Here is an 18869-nt window from a genome sequence, read left to right as displayed (position 1 = left end):
CACTTTGTGTTGATCACAACCCTGAACTAGAGTCCTAGAACTTACTACTCAGCCTTTGACTACAGGTCTTGGCTAAATCTCAGTTGTCCTTTACTTTAGTCCTTAACAGCTTGCCCTGTCCTGCCCTGCACAGGGCTTGGAATGTTGTTTTTTCTTGGTATTTGTTGAATGGATTAGGAAATGAATGAAGATTAGGAAATACAAGTGAGAGAAGAGAAGGAGGAAAATGGCAGATTAGAAGCAGCCCACGAGCATGCTGCTCTCAAAGAAAAGGATCATATGTTGCAGGCAGATGCCTACCTGCAGATGGGTCTTCTCAGAAGGAACATTGTGAAACCCCAGGGAAGTGATGTGGGACACTCAGAGTGAAGGAGAAGGCCATGGGGTGATTCATTTGACAATATCGAAGGAATCTGTGGGGAGGCATTTACACATGGGGAAGATTAGGAGGATAGAGTGCTGGGGTGCCATGCTCACCCTGCAAGCACTGTGGCCTGAGTTGTGAAGGGGCTCCCTCCATTGCCACAGACAACGGGACTGACCAGAGAGCTGCCTAGAGTTGATGCAACGTTACTGCACTGGAGAACAGGCACAGTAAGGTTCTGGTGGCTGCTGATCCTGGGTTTCTGCAGCTGACACCATCCTGAATTCTGAGGTGCAGGGTGCCACATCTGCAGGCAGGATTCAGCTTTGCAGCAGCAGCCTTCTTATTGCCTCCACTGGGCTGGGGAGGAAGTAGACAGAGTAGACGCTCCGCAGTGCCATGACCTTTAATTGAAAGCTGTGTACTCCTCGCCCTCAGTGCAGTGGAGTCTGAGTAGAGGAGTTGCCTCAGGCACCACAGGCATGACCTGGGAAGCTTTGGGTGACTGCCTCAGTAGGACCTGGGGATGGGGGAGAACTCCATGGTCCCTGGGTGGTTGGAGCCGTTCCTTGCCCACGCAACTTAGCATACATGTTCCCCAAGCTGGTGGAACAGCTTGCTGTTTGCATGGCCCTGCCTCTGTAGTTCCCAGTTCCATCTCTGGGGCTCTTACACCTGAGCCCAAGGCTCCACCCGTGTGGCTCCAGAGCTCCCGCCAGGCCCACTACACTGCCCCCAGGGTTGTGCCTGGACCCCAAGACCCCATCCTGGAGTTTTTACCACTGCTAATGGGCTAGTGAAACCACCCCAAGTTCCAATGATCTAACAGGGACCCCCAAGCCTTGAGCTGCCATTACACCTGGACCTGGTTAGAGCAAACACCCATGGACTGGTCATCCATGACCACTGCTTAAATAGCCTCACCCAGTTGCCACTGTCACCTCTGCAGGGATATCCCAGGTAGAGCAAATCCCTCACAATGCCAGCCTTTGTAGAGAGGGTCTCACGCAGCCCTCAACTTGAACTTCCTACAATGATCTGGGTAACGACCCACCAACCCACACGAAGATCATCCAGCACTGGCTTGAACTGTGGCAATCACAGGTGAACAAGACAAAAAAGAACAGCTGCACTATAGGCTCTTAGTGTGCCCTGCCTGGCAAATACTCCAGAGTAGGAAAAAAGCGACATCTAGGGACTTCCCCTTCTTCTAATTAAGCAGAAAAATTCCCAGCAAAACAGAACAGGTGCCCTGCAAACATCTTAGCCCTAAGCCAAGAGAAGAGCATTCAGATGAGAAGAAACCAGCAATAGAAGTCTGGCAGTCTGGCAACATGAAAAAACAAAATAGTTTGACACCCCCAAGAAATCATAATGGAGCTACAATAGTAGACTCTAACCACAAGGAAATTGTTTAAATGACAGAAATGGAATTCAGAATATGGATGCCAAATAAGATGAATGAAATTGAAGAGAAAATTGAAAACCAACAAAAAGAAACCAAAAAAAAAAAAAAATTTCAGGAGATCAATGAAAACAACACTAATGAGCTAGACAACACAAGAAAGGATATAATAGAATTTAAAGAAATGAGAGTCATTTAGGGAATTTCAAAACACAGCAGAAAGCTCTAACAACAGAGTAAACCAAGGATAAGAAAGAATATCAGAGCTTGAAGACAAGGCTCTCGAGGTAATCCAATTATTCAAAGAGGCAGAAAAGAGAATAAAAAAGACAGAGCAATCATTTAGACAGATGTGGGACTTTACAAAACAAAATAATATACAAATTATAGGTATCCTTCAGGGAGAATAAGAAAGAGCAAAAAGCATGGAAAATCTATTCGAGGGAATTATTGAAGAAAACTTGCCTGGTATCATCATAGATTCAGACATCCAGATACAAGATGGTCAGTGAACACTGGGAAGATTCAGAGCAAATAGGACATCTCCAAGATACATAGTCATCAACCTGGCCAAAGTCAAAATGAAGGAGAAAATTCTGCAATCAGAAAGTCAAAGGCAACAAATAACCTGCAAAGGGAAACCCATTAGGCTAACTGAAACTTCTCAATGGAGACCTTACAAGACAAAAGGGATTTGGGCCCCCACTTCAATCTTCTTAAACAGAACAACTGTGAGCTTAGAATTTTGTATCCTGTAAAACTAAGATTCACAATTGATGGAGAAATAAAATTTTTTCAGGAGAATAAACACCAAGGAATTTGTCATGACCAGACTGGCCCTTCAGAAAATACTTAGAATTGCATTATACAAAAATCAGCACAATAGATACCCACCAGTGTAAAGTAACCTAAAAAGCTAAAGCTCACAGCTCTTATAAAACAATAGCACAAGAGAAGAAACAAAGCAATAAGGTACTACCCAACATAATAAGCAGAACAGATCCCACATATCAATTCTATCACTCAATGTTAACAGTCTGAATGCTCCACTCAAAATACATAGGCTAGCTGAATGAATGGAAAAACACAACCTGAGTATCTGCTGTCTCCAGGAAACACATATAACCCAGAAGGATTCACACAGACTGAAGGTGAAAGGAAAGGCAAAAAAAATTCCACACAAACGGAAATGAGAAGAGAGCACGTGAAGCCATTCTCATATCAGATAAAGTTGAGTTTATATTAACAATGGTAAAAAGGAACAAAGAGAGTCATTATATAATGATAAAGGGATCAATTCAATGAGAAGACATAACAATCCTAAATATATATGCAGCTAACCTGGAGGCTCCCAGATACATAAAGCATATTCTACTAGAGCTAGGTAAAGAAATAAATAGTATTAATAGCATTGTAATTGCTGTAGACTTCAACACCCCACTGTTAGAGCTGGACGAATCATCAAAGTGGAAAATGAATAGAGACACATTGGACTTAAATGGGACTCAAAAAAATGGGAATCTAACCAACATTTACAGAACATTCTATGCAAAAACTACTAAATATACATTCTTTTCATCAGCACATGAGACATTCTCCAAGATTGATCATATCTTAACCACAAAACATGCCTCAACAAATTCAACAAAATTGAAATCATACCATGTGTCTTCTCAGACTACAGTGGAATAAAACTAGATATCAATTCAAAGAGAAACACTCAAATCTACACAAAATCATAGAAATTAAACAACCTGCTGCTGAACAATTACTAAGTCATGAATGAAATTAAGATGGAAATCAAAAGATTCCTTGACCTGAATGACAAAAGGGACACAAGCTATCAAAATCTATGTGCATTAGCAAAAGCAGTCCTGAGGGGAAAATTCATAGCCTTAAATGCCTACAGCAAACAGAGAGAAAGATAAAAAATTAACCTAATGTTGCATCTCAAGGAGCTAGAAAAGGAAGAGCTAACCAAACCCCAAACCAGCAAAAGAAGAGAAATAACAAAGCTCAGAGCAAAACTAATGGAAATGGAAATGGAAATGAAAAAAATGGGGGGGGGGAACCAAACAAATAAAAATCAATAAAAAGGATCAATGAAACAAAAAGTCTGTTCTTTATAAAGATGAACAAAATAGACTTCTTGCCAGATTAATTAGGAATAGAAGAAAAAGGACACAAATAAGCTCAATCAGAAGTGAAAAAGGAGACATTACAACTGATAGCAAAGAAATACAAAGCATCATCCATGAATACTATAGAAATCTCTACATACCTAAACTAGATAATGTAGAGGAAATGGAGAAATTCCTGGAAACACACAAACTCCCAAGGCTCAATCAGGAAGAAACAGAACTCATGAACAGACCAATAATAGGCATTAAGATAGAAGCAGTAATAAAAAAAATCTCCCAAGGGGGGAAAAAAAAAAGGCCTGGACCAGAGGGATTTGCAGTAAAATTCTACCAGACCTACAAAGAAGACCTGATATCCATACTACAGAAATTATTCCATAACATCAAGAAGGAGGGAATAAGTCTATGAATCCATTATCACCTTGATACCAAAGCCAAGAAAGTACACAACAAAAAATAAAACTACAAACTTATATCTCTTATGAATATAGATGCAGAAATCCTCAAAAAAATACTAGAAAGTCAAATTCAACAGCTCATAAAAAAATAATTCACTGTGACCATGTGGGCTATATCCTAGGAATATAAGTATGGTTCAACATACGTACAGCAATAAATGTGATTTACCACATAAACAGAAGCAAAAACAAAGATCATATGATCATCTCAGCAGATGCAGAAAAAGCATTTGACAAAACCAAGCACCCTTTCATGATAAAAATTCTCAATAAACTAGGCATAGAAGGAACATATCTCAAAATTATGACAGTCATATATAGAGGCATATTACCAGACTTCAAACTATACTAAAAGGTTACAGTAACCAAAACAGCATAATATTGGTACAATAATAGAGACATAGACCAATGGAACAGAAAAGAAAACTCAGATATAAAACCATCTACCTACAACCAGCTGATCTTCGACAAAGCAGACAACAACACACACTGCGGAAAAGAACCCCTATTGAATAAATGGTGCTGGGAAAATTGGATAGCCACATGTAGAAGAACAATGAAACATGATTGCTATCCCTCACCACTTACAAAAATTAATTCTAGATGGATAAAAGACTTAAATGTAAGGCACAATGCCGACACTTGGGTTGATGCCACATCTTTGCAAATGTGAATTGTGCTATAATAAACATTCTAATGCAAGCGTCTTTTACTTTACCAGATGTTAAACTATACTACAAGGCCATAGTAACCAAAACAGCATGGTACTGGCACAAAAATAGAGACATAGACCAATGGAACAGAATAGAGAATCCAGATAAAACCATCCACATATTGCCACCTGATCTTTGAAAAAGTAGACAGCAATATACCCTGGGGAAAAGAATCCTTATTCAATAAATGGTGCTGGGCAAATTAGATAGCCACATTTAGAAGATTGAAATAGGATCCATACTTCTCACCACTCACTAAAATTAATTTATGATGGCTTATAGACTTAAATCTAAGACATGAAACCATAAGAATTCTAGAAGAAAAAGTTAGGAAAACTCTTCTAGAAATCAGCCTAGGCAAAGAATTTATGAAGAATACCTCAAGGGCAATCACAGCAACAACAAAAATAAATGGGACTTGATTAAATTAAAAAGATTCTGAGTCTCATTCCCTCGCACTCTCTCAGGCAACATGGCGGGCGTGGAGGAGGCAGCGGCCTCCGGGAGCCACCTGAATGGCGACTTGGATCCGGACAAAAGGGAGGAGGGAGCCGCTTCTACGGCTGAGGAGGCAGCCAAGAAAAAAAGACGGAAGAAGAAGAAGAGTAAAGGGGCTGCTGCAGCAGGGCAACAAGAACCTGATAAAGAATCAGGAGCCTCAGTGGATGAGGTAGCAAAACAATTGGAAAGACAAGCTTTGGAAGAGAAAGAAAGAGATGATGATGATGAAGATGGAGATGGTGATGGGGATGGAACAACTGGAAAAAAGAAGAAAAAGAAGAAGAAGAAGAGAGGACCAAAAGCTCAGACAGACCCTCCCTCAGTTCCAATATGTGACCTGTATCCCAATGGTGTATTTCCCAAAGGACAAGAGTGCGAATACCCACCCACACAAGATGGGCGAACAGCTGCTTGGAGAACTACAAGTGAAGAAAAGAAAGCATTAGATCAGGCCAGTGAAGAGATTTGGAATGATTTTCGAGAAGCTGCGGAAGCACATCGACAAGTTAGAAAATATGTTATGAACTGGATCAAGCCTGGGATGACAATGATAGAAATCTGTGAAAAGTTGGAAGACTGTTCGCGCAAGTTGATTAAAGAGAATGGATTAAATGCAGGCCTGGCATTTCCTACTGGATGTTCTCTCAATAATTGTGCTGCCCATTATACTCCCAATGCTGGTGACACAACAGTATTACAGTATGATGACATCTGTAAGATAGATTTTGGAACACATATAAGCGGTAGGATTATTGACTGTGCTTTTACTGTCACTTTTAATCCCAAATATGATACATTATTAAAAGCTGTAAAAGATGCTACTAATACTGGAATAAAGTGTGCTAGAATTGATGTTCATCTGTGCGATGTTGGTGAGGCCATCCAAGAAGTTATGGAATCCTATGAAGTTGAAATAGATGGGAAGACATATCAAGTGAAACCAATCCGTAATCTAAATGGACATTCAATTGGGCAATATAGAATACATGCTGGGAAAACAGTGCCCATTGTGAATGGAGGAGAGGCAACAAGAATGGAGGAAGGAGAAGTCTATGCAATTGAAACCTTTGGTAGTACAGGAAAAGGTGTTGTTCATGATGATATGGAATGTTCACATTACATGAAAAATTTTGATGTTGGACATGTGCCAATAAAGCTTCCAAGAACAAAACACCTGTTAAATGTTATCAATGAAAACTTTGGCACCCTTGCCTTCTGCCGCAGATGGCTGGATCGCTTGGGAGAAAGTAAATATTTGATGGCTCTGAAGAATCTGTGTGACTTGGGCATTGTAGATCCATATCCACCATTATGTGACATTAAAGGATCATACACAGCACAGTTTGAACATACCATACTGTTGCGTCCAACATGTAAAGAAGTTGTCAGCAGAGGAGATGACTATTAAACTTAGTCCAAAGCCACCTCAACATCTTTATTTTCTAAGCTTTGTTGGAATACATTATACCAGAATTAATTTGCAACATGTTGTCTGTTTTAACAGTGGACCTATGTAATACTTTTTATCCATGTTAAAAAAGAAGGAATTTGATCAAAAACAAACCATCTAATGTAATTAACCAAGGAAAAAGCTTTCAGGACTTTTCAAATGTTAACTGTTTTACCCCTTCTTGTCTAGGAAATGCTATAAAGGTCAAATTAGTTAGGAAAAGACTTAAACATTTTGTTTTGAACCCCTAAGAGATGCTTTTTGGATATTTATATTGCCATATTCTTACTTGAATGCTTTGAATGACTACATCCAATTCTGCACCTATACCCTCTGGTATTGCTTTTTAACCTTCCTGGAATCCATTTTCTAAAAAATAAAGACATTTTCAGATCTGAAAAAAAAAAAAAAAGATTCTGCACAAAGAAACAATCAACAGAGCAAATAGACAACCTACAGAATCAGAGAAAATATTTACATGCTATACATCCAAGGAAGGACTAATAATCAGAATCTAGAAAGAACTTACGTAAATCAGCAAGAAAAAAATCAAATAACCCCATAAAAAAGTGAGGAAAAAACACGAACAGGAGCTTTTCAAAAGAAGATAGACTAATGGCCAATAAACACGTGAAAAAAATGCTCAACATCACTACTCATCAGAGAAATACAAATCAAAACCACAATGAGATATCACCTAACCCCAGTGAGAATGGCTTTTATCAAAAAGTCCCAAAACAATAGATGCTGGTGTGGGTGTGGAGAGAAAGGAACACTTATATACTGTTGGTGGGACTGCAAACTATTAATAGTACAACCTCTATGGAAAATAGTATGGATATTCCTCAAAGAACTAAAAGTATACCTACCATTTGATCCAGCAATCCCACTACTGGGTATTTACCCAAAGGAAAAAAAAATCATTTTATCAAAAAGATACTACCCTTCATCTTCTAAGTTTCTATTTTAGGAATAGAGGTCCTCAGGGACCATAGAGGATCAGCTTCCTGAAACTATAGAGAAATAGATTTGTGAGGCCCAGAAGTTGAAGTGTGGCAGCCATAGAAAAGTACTACGTGTATCTTCTACTGTGCAAGTATAATGTTGATTTGACAGCCCCAACTGCTGCCCCTCTTGGACCCACCACTGTGTTCACACTGAGGCCACACTTCCACCAGGCTGTTACTAACTCTGTATTAGTCAAGATGTATCTATCTCCAGAGAGATAAAACCAGTAGGAAAGATAGATAGATAGATAGATAGATAATTTGAGAGTAAATTTATTAGGAGAATTGGCTCACATGATTATGGATGCTGATAACTCTCACAACAGGTTGTCTGCAAGCCAGAGGCCTTGGAATGCTAGTAGTGTGGCACAGTCTAAGTGTCAAGGCCTCAGAACCAGGAAAGCCAATGGTGTATCAGTCCCGGGCCAAAGGCCTGAGAACTTCGGGGAGGGGGCTGCTAGTGTATGTCCCAGGGTCCAAAGCCAGAGAGCCTGGAATTCTGATGTCTGAGGGCAGGATAAGAAGGGTGTTCCAGCTGTAGGAGAGATAAACTTCACCTTTTCTCTCTCTGCCTTTTTGTTCTACATAGGCCCCTAGCCAACTGGATTATGCCCACCCATATTGAGGATGGATCTTCCCCAGTCTACTGTCTCACAAACCAGTCTTCCCTGAAAACACCCTCACAGCTAACATCCAGAAATAATGCTTTACCAGTTCTCTAGATATTCCTTAATCTAGTCAGATTGACATTTAAAATTAATCATCACACTATCCAATAACCGAGCACAGCAAGGATACTAGTCCTAGTCCATTTTTAGAATTGTGTTGTAGTCCAAGACACTTCTTATCCAATCTTCCTTCCTTCCCCCTCATTTCATAGATATTAGGTCTGTATCATAGTCTAAAGCTTTCTCTACCTATCTGTATTCTTCCGCTTTATCCTTCACATTTTCCTCAATAAATTTCTTGCATATGTAATCCCATCTTGCTGTTTGCTTCTCAGACTCAAACTAACATAACTGAATAGGCCTTCAGTAAATGTTTATGAATATATGCTTAACACTGACATTATAGAACATCTATAATGCTTTCTGCTCTTCTGAGTTCATGATGGAGCTGTAAAATCTTCCAAACGTTTTTAGGAGTCAATGTTCTTTCTCATTTAGGCATGTGGCTGATCATATCTTGGCTGACATTTCATCCTGGTGTTTTTGGAAAGAGCACAACTTTGTACTGAGATAGACATGTGTTAGTACTGGCTCTGATATTTATTTCCTATGAGTTAACAGTGTGACCTTGGGCATGACAATGCATCCCTTTTGGCTTTAGCAAATCATATTTATTACACATGATTGCAATGTGGATTAAATGAAATATGCACATATTGTGCCTTGTTGGGGTCTGTAACATAGCAAATGCTTAAAAAATGGCAGTTCTATTTCCAGTAGTTATAATAAATCACCATCAGCTGGATGGTGTGTTTTGTTATCCTCTGGATGAACACTTAGAGCAAAGGAGAATGTTTGAATTCCCTAACTTTGTAAGTTCCTTTTCTCTCCTGAAATTTTTGTCCTTGCTGTTCATTATCTGGTGCTGTTTCATAAAAGAATATCTCTACATGTCCCTTGGGTTCACCTAGAGTAATAATGGAATTGTACATTACCCCAGCAGGGTAATGTAAGCCAAACAGGCACTTCACATAGTAGGGCATTATTAGGCTATGATGAATAATAACTCCTTCTAAGTTTTTACTAGTCTTACAGTAGTCTTCAGGCAACAGAAGAGAAGACATAGATTCTCTTTCTTCTGAAAGCTCAGCTTTCCATAGCCATGTTCATAATGAACTATAAGATTCCTAAGTCTTTGGATAAGATATGATTTGTGCTCCTTGGGGTACAGTAATACAGATCTAATGCCTGAACATGCTTAGAAAATTCCAGTAAGCTCCTGCAGTAACCTGCCTAGGCCTCCTTTAGTGTGCTTCTTCAATAATCCAACAAGGAGATGAACATCTGCTAACAATTGCTTTACTTTTAGCATTTGCTAAGAGAAGCTATAGCCTTTAGTCTTAATAGGAAAGAGGAATAGAAACATGAAGATAGCTTCTAGGAGATTCTGTTATTTTCTAGGTTCCATTCTAAATTCTAGGTTCAACAGAAGGTGGGAGAGAAAGGGTGATAGGAGGGAAAAGATAACATTTGATAAATGTTTATTCTGTGCCAATCACTATGCTAGGTGTTTTATATGAATTACATGTATGATCTAATTTAACTTCCATATATGCCTTCCATAACTTCATACATGATAGGTGGTATTATTCCAGTTTATTGATAAAGAAAGACATTTCACAGCTAGTATATCCAGAGTCAGGTTTAGTACCCAGGTCTTTCTGACTCCCTTACTTCACAGAAGTTTATGATTCATTTCAGCTAAGATGTACACAAGGGAGCACTAGGGAAGAATAGAAAATATTTTAAAATAAAATGTTAAATGATGTGGCTTACCTGGTGAAAGTGATAGTAGTTCAGGGAAGGGAGATAAACAGTTGATGAAATGGGAAGAGACTGGATTTAGTATCAGATGTTAGTGATACTGGCCCTAATGGGCTGAACCTTAAAGGAAAAATGTTTGTACATAGTAAAATTTATCAGGCTCTCCTCTGTGAGCACAGAAGACTGGAACACAGCACCAGGGTCATTGTGGAGTTTCCTTATGTGGATTGTAAAATAATAGGAGAAAAAAATCTCATCTCTGCTATGGAGTGACTGAAGGAAAGTATTTTAGTTAAGATTGGGCTTACCTACACATTATAGAAAACCATAATAATGGTTGCTTAACACATGTAAAGATTTCTTTTTCTCTCACGTAAAAAAAGGTGTGTATGTATGCAACTCAGGGCTGCTAGAGTCACTTCATGAAGTCATCAGAGATCTAGTCTCCTGTTTTTCTGCTCTACCATCCGTAGTTCTTGTTTCTATCCCCAAGACATTCCGTGGCTTAAAAGTGGATGCAGTAGCTCCAACTGTCCTGTTCCAATTTCAGGCTGCAAGAGAAAGGAGAAGGTAAAGGGCATACCTTCCAACTGAGTCAGCTGCCTTTAAAGGCATTTTACCTAGAAATTGTACCAAGTGGCTTCCTCTTACATTGGATTGGCTACCAATATTTGGGAAATTGAGTTGTTTCATATTTTAGCTGGGCACAATGCTAACAATGCCAACAAAATCAGTGCTGTGTGACTAAGAAAGAAGAGAAGAGAGTAGGCAACTAGTAGTCTCTGTTGCAGCAGGGAACCTATTAGTTTGCTTCTTGAGATCCTTGTCAGCTCTTTTGTTTTAGAATTAAGGAATACTATGAGCTAAAACTTTTAGGCATTTATTATGTGCCAGGCACTCTTCTAAATTCTTTGAAGGGTTTTAATTTAATACTCACAATAATCTTATAAAAGCATATTGCTTTCCTTTGAAGAAGGAGTATTCAACATATAATGAGTGTTAAAAATGATAGTGATGATGGTGGTGATGATGATAATGATAATTTAAAATGTCTCACATTTATTAAGTGCTTATGATGTGGTTGTTACTGTACTAAGGGCTTTTAACTCCATGCATATCAAACAAATGCGTACACACACACATGCATACACACACATGCATGCTAGTACTCACCAAAACTATATGAGGTGGAAGTTTTATTCTCATTCTATAGGTGAGGAAAATGAGCCTCAGACCATGTGAGTAACTTACCCAAAAGTACACCCCTATTTAGTGGCAGAGCCAAGAGTATCGTTAAGCCTATCTGATGGCAAAGCTCTTTATTTTAACTATTAAGCTATACTTTAGGTCCTACACAAGCCATAGGAATACAGAGTTTAAAAGTAATAGTCCTATACATTGTCCTTGAGGAGCTCAAAATCCAGCCAATTGACACTTATATATATTGTATAAAAAAATCGCACTCTGATTTCACAACACTATATTTTAGGTGTGTCAAATTATAATGAGAACACAGAATGTAACTGGAATGTTCAAGGGAAATGGATTTATGGCCTTGGTCCTTGGACCAAACTTAGTAGCAGAACCACTCAGGTAAAAAGCACCTTGTAAATATGAGGCAGTAATACTATTAACATTCAAATTTTAATCAACCTGCTATTCCACCAGTGAGTGAAAAGGTAAAATGGTAGTTAAATTAAAGGGGTAGAATTCTGGGGAAGAGGCTTCTAAGACACTTGAGGATACAGATATTGTTTAGAGACTTCTGAACCTAGATTGTGCTTTCTAAAGCTGAGTTCGGTTCTATAATCAAGGGATCTAAATGTTTGTAAAAGTTTCCTTATAATAGAAATGCTTACATTTTTAATGTAAGTTCTTCCAAAATGGTAATGCAAACTATGACAAGACATGGCAAGGCAGCAAGAATTTGGATGTTTTCTCACTTCTGGCAGTTCTAAACCTTTGTGGAGCTGTCAGCAGCAGCTGGATGATTCCTTATGAAAGCAAGGGGCATGGAAGGGCAGAGAAGGATATATTGGATCTTTTGCTCTTACCCTGTATGGTCTCTGTATTTAAGTTAAGTTTCTGTAATAATTAAGTCAGTAACTTAATCTGATTTTTTAGAGATAGAATGTGTGGCCATTCCCTGCAAATCTGTAACCAACCTGAAATGCTGCAGAGGAATTGCGTAGGGAGAAGGAGGGACCTGAAAAAAAATCACAAAGGAAGTTTCACTTGAGCTGGATCAGAAGAATAAACAAAAATTCATTAGGTGAAGGCAGGATGGGTATTCAAAACAAAGGGACTAGCCTGACCAAAGGGAAGGAAGCACAAAATAGTATGGCATATTGAGGATAATAATAAGAATGATAATGATGTCTTCTATTTTTTGAGCTTTTTCTATGTGTGTGGCACTTTGGTAGGTAATTTTCAGTAATTTTCTCATTTGATCTTTACTATAACTCTGCAAGGTAGATATTATTACCCCATTTTTCAAACTAAAAACCCGAGGCACAGCGAGATTAAGTAACTTGTCAAAGTTCTTATAGCTAGTAACTGCACAGTCAAGGTCTTTTTGATCCCAAAGGCTGTGATTATACAGTTATGTTTGGCTACACTGTAGAGTGGTAGGTTATGAATACCTAAAAATTATGTAGCTCCAAGAAAAGAGACTACTAGAATTATGCTATGACTTATAAGATTAAATTTGTCATTGTCTCAGCAAGCCAAATAATAAGCAAAATCAATCCTTCACTTCCTGGAGATTCAATGGAACTTGGATCTAGCAAGACTTCTTGATTTATCAGTAGTATTTCTTGGGTCTTTTCTATTCACAATACAGATAGTTTGGTGAGAATGTGACAGCTTGGTAAAGAAAATAAGGGAATTGAAGGGTACAGTAATGTGCCTTTTATTAGCTTTCAAATCTCTGTCCTATTGGCAGCCACGTATTAACAGAGACAGGAGAAGGAATTCTGAAAGGTCAGACAGAAACTGTGGAATCCACATGCAGATTTCCTGTATTATACCTGGGAATGGTTAGTTAATATGCTGTAACACGTGGGAAAGGCAAATGTGGTATCCCTAGAAGCTTGAGGGCAACTGCTTAAATATCAGAAGTGAAAACATTTTGTTATCTTGGTGTGGCTTACGGTGCTTTGGGAATGGGCAACATTTGTGTGAATATGTTACTGCAAAGATGTTATTTTGGTGCTGGAGATCTGGTTAATATCATGGGAAATGTTGAATTGTCCAAATTATAATATAAACAATATATCTAGGTAACATTGTAATTACCTAGAAGGAGTTGGCTTAATGCTATCATTCTGATACAGAAAATAACTTACTCAAGTAATTTTGAAAGAAAAATTGGATGATTTGGTCACATATAATTAAAATTATTTAAATTATTCTTAGTATGTATTCTTTCTATCACTAAATTTAGGGAGGAGGGAAGTAATATTTGATGAGGACCCATTATTCACCAGGCACTTGACTGGGTGATTTATATTCCATATTTTGTTTAGTCTTTACACTGTGGTACGTACTTATAATTTTTCTCATATATAAGTGTGAAAATGGAGCCTGAGTAAATCTGTGTTTTTCCCAAGGTCACAAGTAATAGAATTCAAACCCAGGTCTGTCAAACTCCGCTGCCTATCATTTAACAACAAATTGTATACCTTTTAACATGTCTCTTATTTTCTGTTAATTTTTCAACTGTTCCTGTAGCTATCTTATACAGTGATTGAAGACAAAGACTAAATCTCATTGATTTATCAAATATTTTCTGAGTTTCCATCATGTTATAGGTACTATGGGAAGGGCACTGTTGGACTGGGCCTTGAAGTCAAGATACAGTTTATACCTGTAGATATGAAAGTAGGATAACAGGACATTTTAGGCAATTTATGTTGTTATAAGAACATAAACTTTGGAGTCACACATGCCTGAATTTTATCTCATGGGGTTTACATTTTATCAGGGAGAGAAGACAATGTACAAATAAACAAATAAAACATGAATGGTGGTAAAAAGTGCTATGAAGAAAAAGTACTAGATGAAGATTAGGGAGTATAGTGATGGAGGTTAAAATTTTTTTTTTTTTTTTTTGAGACAGAGTCTCGCTCTGTTGCCTGGGCTAGAGTGAGTGTCGTGGCATCAGCCTAGCTCACAGCAACCTCAAACTCTTGGGCTTAAGTGATCCTACTGCCTCAGCCTCCCGAGTAGCTGGGATTACAGGCATGTGCCACCATGCCCAACTAATTTTTTCTATATGTATATTTTTAGTTGACCAGATAATTTCTTTCTATTTTTTAGTAGAGACGGGGTCTCGCTCTTGCTCAGGCTGGTCTCAAACTCCTGACCTCGAGCGATCCACCTGCCTCGGCCTCCCAGAGTGCTAGGATTACCGGCGTGAGCCACCGCACCCGGCCGAGGTTAAAATTTTTACATAGTGTATTCAAGGAAGATCTCACTGAGAAGATGAACCATCCACAGGGTTATCTGGAGGAAGAGAATATGAAGCAGAAGACACAGTAAAAAGGCCTTGAGTAATAGCATGACTGACATACATATTTTAGGAAAGCAAGGAGACCAGTATGGCTAAAAACAAACCAAGTAAGGAAAAAATCAATGGAAGATGAGGTCAGAGAGGTAATGGGGTCAAGATCATGTTGGGTGTTCTGGGCCATTGTAAGTGCTTACAATGGGTAAGGTAGAAAATATATTGGAAGGTTATGAATACTGAAATGATCTACTGTGCTATCTGATTAACATAAATTACCATCTATATAAAAAATGGACAATAAGGGAGGAAATGGAAACAGAGAAATCAGTTAGGAGGAAACTGAAGTAATCCTGAAGAGATTATGGTGGTTTGGACCAAGGTATTAGCAGTGGAGGTGATGAGCATAGTCAGATTCTGGGACAATTGCAAGCATAATCAATAGGTTTACTGATTGGATTTGGGTATAAGAGAATGAAAAGAGTCAAGGATGACTTCAAAGATTTTTATCTGAACCTCTCGTAGCATGAAATTGCTATTAATGAGATAGAAAAGACTGGAAGAAGCAAGTTCAAGAGGAAAGATAAGAAGACTAGTTTTTTTAATATGTTGTTACTTGTTAGACATCCAGTAGGAGATATTTGTTAGCCATCCAAGTAAAGATGTTGAATAATATCCTGAAATAAAAAAATAATAATAAAAAAAGATGTTGAATAGGCAGTTCGATAAATGAGTCTGGAGTGCAAGGGAAGGCCTGAGCTGAGTTATAAATTTGTAAGCTATTGATATACACATATAGTATTCAAAGCCATGTGACTGACTGAGATTACCAAGGGAATGAGTGTATTTTCAGAAGAGAAAATATTCAAGGATTGAGCCCTGGGAAGAAGATATTTAGAGATCAAGGAGATGAAGAGAATCCTATAAAACATTTTTGAGAAGGAGCAGCCACTAAAGCCAGAGGAAAACTACAACAGTATTGAGTATTCAAGCCAAGTGCACAAAATATTTTCAGAAGGACAGAGTGATCTGCTGTGCCAAATAGTACTATTAGGCCAAGTAAATTGAAGAATGGGAATTGATTATAGCTTTAGGAATGTGGAGGATATTGGGGATCTTGACAAAAGCAGTTTTGGTAGAATGGTGGGAGCAAAAACCTGACTTGATTAAGTTTAAGAGAATTGATGTGAACATTACATGATATAATGAATATGAAGTATGTGGCTCAATGCCTAGCACATTGTACTACTAATATATATATATATATATATTCCTCCCTCCCACTCCTTTTCCACCTCTAGAAAGAGAAGAATTAAAGGCAGTTAATTAGGATATCAAAGGGTATGTTAAGAAATAATTAAGGATTTAATTTTGGAGATAGAATAGACTATGTAAATGATGAGACGGGAACTAGGCTGTAGCCAGTACATCAAGTACCCAACTAAAAGGTGGAAGCTTTTTTTTTCTAGGTAAGGGAGAATCATTGAAGATTTGAGAGCAAGAAAGTGTCATGTTAAAAACTGTTGTATTTCCTTGTATCTTCCATAGTACTTTGCACATAGGCAGTATTAAAATGGATTTGTTGATTTAAATGATTTGGATCTAAATAATTTACAAAAAGATTCTGATTAACCCAGAGAGAACACTTGTGCTGATATTCAGTGTTCATTCTGCTATGCCTGACTTTTTTGTCCACTTTTTTCTCAGTATATTTGCTTTGATGCCTTATAAAATTCAACATAAATCTCTGTATGAGAAGATTATTTGGCATATTTCTCTAACATCAGACCATAACTACAAACTGTCAGGGCATATCTGGCAGCTGTCTCATCTCTTCATGTCTCTATATAATCCTTTGAAGTCAGATACTGTACTGTCTGATAATTTGGCACATCTTATGTGGTTTATAAATTGAGACCATCTCTCCAACCTTTTGGAAAATTTGGACCTGTGAATTTAAGAGGTTTTGCCCAGGGCTTTTCTAAATCTATTTTTTCCCTTGCATATTTGTTTGTTCTGAAGTAGTGTCTCTATTCCAGCTTGGTTTTCTATCTCAGCATATAGACAAATTTCATGGCCATATCATCAGTCTGTCAGGAGATTTATATTGCCTCCTTTGCCAAACTTCTTTGTAGGTTATTATCAGAGTAAGATTTTTAAGGAAAGCAGCATAATGTAGTGGAAAGAGCAACACATCAGGGGTATGAGATTTGAACTCTAACCCCAGCTGTGCCACTGTGCTACTGATGTGTTGGGTGGCCTTTCCCAAAGCACTTAATTTCTTCTAGGTCTCAGCTTTCTTATATAAAAAGCAAAGGCATGTTATTGAATAATGTACCTCGCTTGTTTATTTTAGAAATATTTTCTGAGTGCCTGTTCTGTTCCGGGCCCTATTAGAAATGCTAAGATGAATAAGATATACTTTTTACCTTTAAGGCATTTATATGCCAGAGGTGGAGACAGAAGAAAACATTACACAAATCAGTTATATAAAAGAGGTATGCAAAGATGGGAGTATAATGTAGCAACACAGGTGAATGGTGACAAATGAACTGAGTGATCAGGAAATACTTCCAAGAGGAAATAACTAAGCTTAAATTGAATTTTTAAAAATGAGTTGGACTGGAACTTTTTAAATATACTGTTGGTGGGAGTGTAAATTGGTACAACTACTTTTGGAAAAATACTATATAATTACTAATAGATGGAACAGACATATGTCTTTTGCTCTTGTGTATAATGATAGCATTTCAGTCCCAGAAATGTGTACAAATATTCTTCAAAATATATATATATATTTCTAGTGGTACCATTTTTCACAAACTTTGGAAATTATTTGCATGGCTGTACATTATAGAATTGACAATTTTTGTTATAGCCATACCTCAGAATACCAGACAGCATTGAGAATGAGTAACTATAACGACATGTAACAAAATGGAAGAATCCCACAAAAATAATGTTGAGAGAAAGGGGCCAGGCAAAAAGAGTATGTATTAATACCATATGATCCCATTCATGTAAAGTTAAAAACAGAGAAAACTAATCTATAGTATTAAAAGTCAAAATAGTAGTTATCCTTGTCAGGTGGATTCTGCCTGGAAAGAGGCTTCTAGAGTGTTGGTTATGTTTTGTTTCTTGATATGAGGGCTACATAGGCAGGTGTGCTGGGTTTCTAAAGAAAAATACAAAGATATGCATTTGTGATTTGTGAACTTTTCTGTATGTATGATATAGTTTATTACAAATCTTACCAAAATGAGTGGAGGTTAGTCAAGATCATAGCCAAGACAAGTGTTCTAAATAGAAAAAAAGAGTGTAAGCAAAGGGAGCAAGCCTTAAAGAACATTGTAATGTTTTCCATTTCTCACATGCTGTGATTCTAATACACATTTTCATTTTTCTTTCATAACAAAAATTATTGATGCCTACTATGTGATATGATTTTCTTTAAGTAGTAAATATTTTGAAAATAGAACTAAACTTCAGTTCTACTTCTATCCAATTAAGTACTTTACTTATAGGAACAAAAGAACAATAATAATTTTGTTTAACTATGAGCTTCCTACAGTGACTATGTTTTTAATATCTTTATTGCACCATTACCTTGCATCGAGCCTTTCAAACAAGCATACACTAAGTGTTAAATGAATGGACTAGATCACCATCTACAATACACGAATACAAAGAATACAAAAACATACTTATCATAGATTTGCATGATTTCCAAAGAAGTTCAGACTATTGAAGTTTGTCAACCCATAAAATCTCATTTTGCACAGCACTTTAACTTTATATGGTTTTTGACCTTCTCAGAAACATCATTTTCTA

The 18869-nt window shown here is 37.6% G+C and overlaps 2 protein-coding genes across 5 annotated transcripts in view; both read left to right on the top strand.

The window, feature by feature from the left end:
* Positions 1-18869, top strand: part of AGBL4 (AGBL carboxypeptidase 4) — a 1250690-nt gene that overhangs the window by 299727 nt on the left and 932094 nt on the right. The gene's annotated exons all lie outside the window — the stretch shown is intronic.
* LOC138389508 (methionine aminopeptidase 2-like) lies at positions 5526-7430 on the top strand. 2 transcript variants are annotated; one of them, XM_069477905.1, is made up of 2 exons: positions 5526-5812; positions 5879-7430. In XM_069477905.1, the coding sequence occupies exons 1-2, from the start codon at positions 5554-5556 to the stop codon at positions 6988-6990; spliced, it is 1371 nt and encodes a 456-aa protein (XP_069334006.1). In that variant the 5' UTR covers positions 5526-5553; the 3' UTR covers positions 6991-7430. The 2 variants fall into 2 exon arrangements, with proteins under 2 accessions (XP_069334006.1, XP_069334007.1); XM_069477906.1 differs by having other exon boundaries at positions 5530-5878; positions 5948-7417.

Source organism: Eulemur rufifrons, chromosome 8, assembly GCF_041146395.1.
Source record: "Eulemur rufifrons isolate Redbay chromosome 8, OSU_ERuf_1, whole genome shotgun sequence".
NCBI classification, from domain to species: Eukaryota; Metazoa; Chordata; class Mammalia; order Primates; family Lemuridae; genus Eulemur; species Eulemur rufifrons.
Note: the sequence above shows the minus strand (reverse complement) of the source record. Positions and strands in the feature narration are given on the sequence as shown.

What these genes read in the sequence shown, in the direction of transcription:
- LOC138389508 (XM_069477905.1), top strand. Translation starts at nt 5,554, where the DNA reads ATGGCGGGCGTGGAGGAGGCAGCGGCCTCCGGGAGCCACCTGAATGGC. An exon ending in AAGAGATGATGATGATGAAG is followed by an intron (nt 5,813 to 5,878) that starts ATGGAGATGGTG and finishes AGAAGAGAGGAC; the next exon opens with CAAAAGCTCAGACAGACCCT.